General features: G+C 43.8%; 1 protein-coding gene across 1 annotated transcript; it reads left to right on the top strand.

Moving 5' to 3' along the window:
• Window positions 1–258: 258 nt before the first annotated feature.
• On the top strand, window positions 259–3,673 carry LOC100501339 (uncharacterized). Its single transcript, NM_001397835.1, has 7 exons — window positions 259–1,892; window positions 1,980–2,108; window positions 2,229–2,364; window positions 2,455–2,543; window positions 2,634–2,745; window positions 2,832–2,938; window positions 3,038–3,673. The coding sequence occupies exons 1-7, from the start codon at window positions 481–483 to the stop codon at window positions 3,132–3,134; spliced, it is 2,082 nt and encodes a 693-aa protein (NP_001384764.1). The 5' UTR covers window positions 259–480; the 3' UTR covers window positions 3,135–3,673.
• The last annotated feature ends 997 nt before the right edge of the window (window positions 3,674–4,670 follow it).

Consider the following 4,670-nt stretch of genomic DNA (forward strand, 5'->3'; position numbering starts at 1 on the left):
CCGTTGTTGATCGTCGGGCATTTGTCTGAGCAATTAACGGCAGTCTTCCATTAAAAAAAACACATATGTTCAAGTGGATTGAGAGATAAATTATTTGAGTTTCTAAACTACTAGTCGCTAAATGACATTACTGGACTACTGGACCCACGCCCGCGGGTTCTCAGAAGGCCCGATAAGGTAAATCCTAGAGCCGACCCGTAAACGCTGAGCGGCCGCTCTAGCAGGTAGCAGCAGTCGCTTCCGTCCCCCTTCCTCTTGTATTCGCTTCGCCGCCCAACCCAGCCTCCACCGCTGCCTTCCCGACCGTTCTCGCCGCCGCTGTCTCCTCGCCCACCACCCCGCACGGCCGGCGACCAGCGCCCACGCGGCCGCTCGATCCAAGGCCAGAACGAGCCCACCACGATCCGCATCACGCCGATATTTTTCAGGTTGTTGGTACGGATCTAGGGTTTTCCTGCTGCGGATTCGTTCGATTCGCTCATGGCCGCTGGGCGCCATGGGGGTTACAGGGACTACGAGGAGAGGGAGCGGGAGCTCGACGCGGAGGCCTCCAGGAGGAGCAAGGAGCAGCACCACCATCTCGGCGGCCGCCACCGCGACGTGGACCGCCGCCGCGATGGCGGGCGCAGCAGGGGTGGTAGAGACTTTGCCAACGGCCACGGTCGCCGACGTTCGCCCCCGCCCAGGAGCCGCCTCGCGGGAAGGCTTGGTGACCGTGAGCCTGGCGAGGTGCTGAGCGGTAGCGCATCTGATGACTCCGGTGGGAGGTCGGATAGAGGGAGGGAAAATGGCGTGCGCAGTTCTAGCAGGGAGGGCGACATGGTGGCAGGCACTGGGATCTCGTCACCGATCAAGAAGAGGAAATTCTCACCGATAATTTGGGACAGGGATAGCCCAAAGCCACCGCATTCTGGTGCAGCCAGGGACAAGAAATCGGTAGAATCTGTTCCTTCTGAGCTCCCTCCGCCGCCGCCGCTGCCACAAGACCACATCCCACTGAGCTTGTCTGTGGAGAAGTCACCTATGGATGTAGAAACTACTGTTGGTACAGAGAGTGCTGAGCAGTTGCCGGAACATGAGGTCAATAAGGTGATAGAGCAGGAAGAGGACTATCCAAGTCCAACAATGAGGAACATATCGACTTCAAGATGGGCGGGTGCAAATGATGATGAGGAAGGTGGGGCAGCTCCAATGAAGAAGAGAAGTGTTTCACCTGCAGACTCCTCTGTACCAGGTCAGTGGAAACGAGCAAGCCCAGAACCTGGTGAAGTCTCTGGAGGAAGGGCAATGTCTAGGTCATCTGATTCAGGGAAAATAGGTAATGATGAGAAAGAAGATTCCGAGGTCGATAAAGATGACTATATGGATGTTGACAGGGAGCATGCTAGTGACAGTGGTACAGAAAACTGTATGTCGGATACTGACTCAGACAATGAAATGTGCAGGCCTGAAACCCCTGAACCAGAGAGGCCACCACACAGGTGTATCAATATGCTTCAAGGTTGCAGAAGTGTTGATGAGTTTGAGAGGCTCAACAAAATTAATGAGGGAACATATGGTGTTGTATACAGAGCAAGGGATAAGAAGACAAGTGAGATTGTTGCATTGAAGAAGGTAAAGATGGAGAGGGAGCGAGAAGGTTTCCCATTAACCTCTCTTAGGGAAATAAATATCCTCTTGTCTTTCCACCATCCTTCAATCGTGGATGTTAAGGAAGTAGTAGTTGGAAGTAGTTTAGATAGCATTTTTATGGTTATGGAGTACATGGAACATGATCTTAAAGGTGTCATGGAGACCATGAAACAACCATATACACAAAGCGAGGTCAAATGTTTGATGCTTCAGCTGCTAGAGGGTGTAAAATATCTACATGACAATTGGGTACTCCATAGGTAATTATCTTTTTTTACCTTTTTCTGTTCACATATAATCTTGAATCTGTTTTTTATGTTGTTGATAGATGGCCATCTTTTCTACAGGGATCTGAAGACCTCAAATCTTTTGCTGAATAACCGTGGTGAGTTAAAAATATGTGATTTTGGACTGTCTCGTCAATATGGGAGCCCATTAAAACCTTATACTCAACTGGTTGTGACTTTGTGGTACAGGTAGGTCATCGGACAACATCAGATTCCTCAGCAGTGTTTTGGTTTTCTTCTAAAGTTATTCAGTTGAGAGTTCTGTTTGGTCAACCAAGGACTCACCTTTCTTGCTCCTTGTGGCTACAGGGCCCCAGAACTGTTGTTAGGAACAAAGGAGTATTCTACTGCTATTGATATGTGGTCCGTGGGCTGTATAATGGCTGAGCTCCTTGCCAAAGAACCATTATTTAATGGAAAAACAGAGTTTGAACAGCTAGATAAGGTATGCAAATTGCTCTGAACTCTTATTTCTGCAGGTCTTGATATAAACTTTTGTTGATGATATCTCATGTTGAAGCTACTTCTTTGGCAGATTTTTAGAACACTTGGCACACCTAGCGAGAAGATTTGGCCTGGCTATGCTAAATTACCAGGCGTGAAAGTAAATTTTGTCAAACAACCGTAAGTGTCTCTACCATAGTACTATTTATACTTTTCTTGTTTTACTGAGTGTCAATTTTGTCTGACAGTTTTTTTTGTTTTTATTGTCAGGTATAATAGGCTAAGGGATAAGTTCCCAGCTGCATCTTTTTCTGGGCGACCAATCCTGTCTGAAGCTGGTTTTGATCTATTGAATAGACTGCTAACTTATGATCCTGATAAGGTGCAACTTTTACTCTCAAATCGGCATTTGATATTCTTATTATCATCATTCGTACCAGTCTGAGCACACTTGTTTCTCTTGTACAGCGCATATCAGCAGACGATGCTCTGAAACACAAATGGTTCTCTGAAGTTCCTCTGCCTAAATCAAAAGACTTCATGCCAACATTTCCTGCTCTTAATGAACTTGACAGGTATTTTTTTAACCATCTCCTTTCACTCTGGTCCAATGCTACGTTGTTCTATTTCATAAATGCAAAATTGATTTCCATATATAATTTGAAATTACACAGGCGTACCAAACGTTATCTGAAGAGTCCTGATCCTCTGGAAGAGCAACGTCTGAAAGAACTGCAAGGGAACATAGGCAACCGTGGGCTTTTTGGCTGAACTAAGAGTACTTGATTGGATTCCTGTCCGTACTAACTGTTATGCTTCACCCTGAATCCACGAGGTCAGATGTCTTCTGAGGTGAGGTGCCATGGACATGAAGTATCACATCTTCTCGGTGTCTAGCAGCGACTGATAGTGTTCTTTAGCAGGCTTGGTGCCGGTTTGAGTGGATAAGGTTTCTCCTTGTGGCCCATCATAGAAATTTTGTTGCAGGATTAACACTCCATCCAGATTGATCATAAAAGCAAATATAAACCGTCTTCATCGTAAGGTGTGACATGTTGGCTTTGAATGGGTACACCAGTTTCACCTTTGGAACTTCTGTATGTAAAATATTCCAGATTGGTACGTTGTAAACAATCCCCAGTGTGTCGGATTTAAATTTAAATAAAACATCATCATTATTAGTTTTCTTCATGCTCCTTGTGCCTTTTCTTTTGATCTTTGCATTTTGTTTGCAAGAGACGAAAGAAGCGCAGGGGAAGGAAGCCTTTTGCTTTTATCAGGAAATCAATGACATTAATACAACTTAGAAGGTAATATATCAAAAGCCAATTGCTGCAAGTGACGTGTTGCTAACTAGAAACTAATGAACGAGGGAGTTCTTTACTGAAAAATCAGGTGCATGAAATGGATGATATCTTATAACTATTTATGTGAACAGACTTAGTGTTAATGTGATATGTTTAATTTCGATGTGCTTGTGCACACAGCATTGTCAGAGCAGTTGCTCCCATATTACAAAGTTGAAAACGAAAATTATATCAAGAAATAACCTACGTGAGATATTTTTTGAATGGATGTTTTCTAGTTGCCATTTCAACTACAAGAAATAAATTTGAGTTCATAGCTATCACTGGAGTGCTTTTCTGAACTTATTTTCACTGCCAATGTATATAGGTGAATTAATTGTGAGATATGTCCACAACAAATTCGGAACTTGAACTAATGTGTGCATCTAACATCTGTTTGGTATTTACCTTCTAACTTGATGTTCTTATGCATCTTCCTTCTTGTGTGCTCTCTGCTTCTCTGTTGGTTAACACATTGATTGAGTTAGAAGTAAACATTAGGTTCTTGTTCTTCACAGCCAAGTGGGTTAGTACTTGTTTCGGAAACAGTTTTAAGAAATGTGGAATAGCAGGAGGATAACTGTTATTGAGAGATCCTTCAACACTGAAAGCATAATATGTTATTCAGCAGTTGGTCATATGTGTGACCAATTGCATAATATGTTGACCTGTTGTTTTGGCCTGTAGTTTGTTGTGCACCTAGGGGTGGTAATGAGCTCTAAATTTTACACTATAAATTTAAGGATCAGGTCGGATTAGGATTGGGCTCTATGTCTATTCGCTTTTGAACTAAAATTAATTAAGGGCTCCAACAAATTGTGAAGAAACATTTGGATCGTGATCCATTACCACCTGCACACAAGTTTTCTAGTAGCTATGACTGGGAGATTGCTTTTCTGCTACCTGTTAGTTTATGATCATTCCATCATTATGTACTCTTCGCTTGGTTATAGCTAGTTAT

Source organism: Zea mays, chromosome 2 (assembly GCF_902167145.1).
Source record: "Zea mays cultivar B73 chromosome 2, Zm-B73-REFERENCE-NAM-5.0, whole genome shotgun sequence".
Taxonomy (NCBI): domain Eukaryota; kingdom Viridiplantae; phylum Streptophyta; class Magnoliopsida; order Poales; family Poaceae; genus Zea; species Zea mays.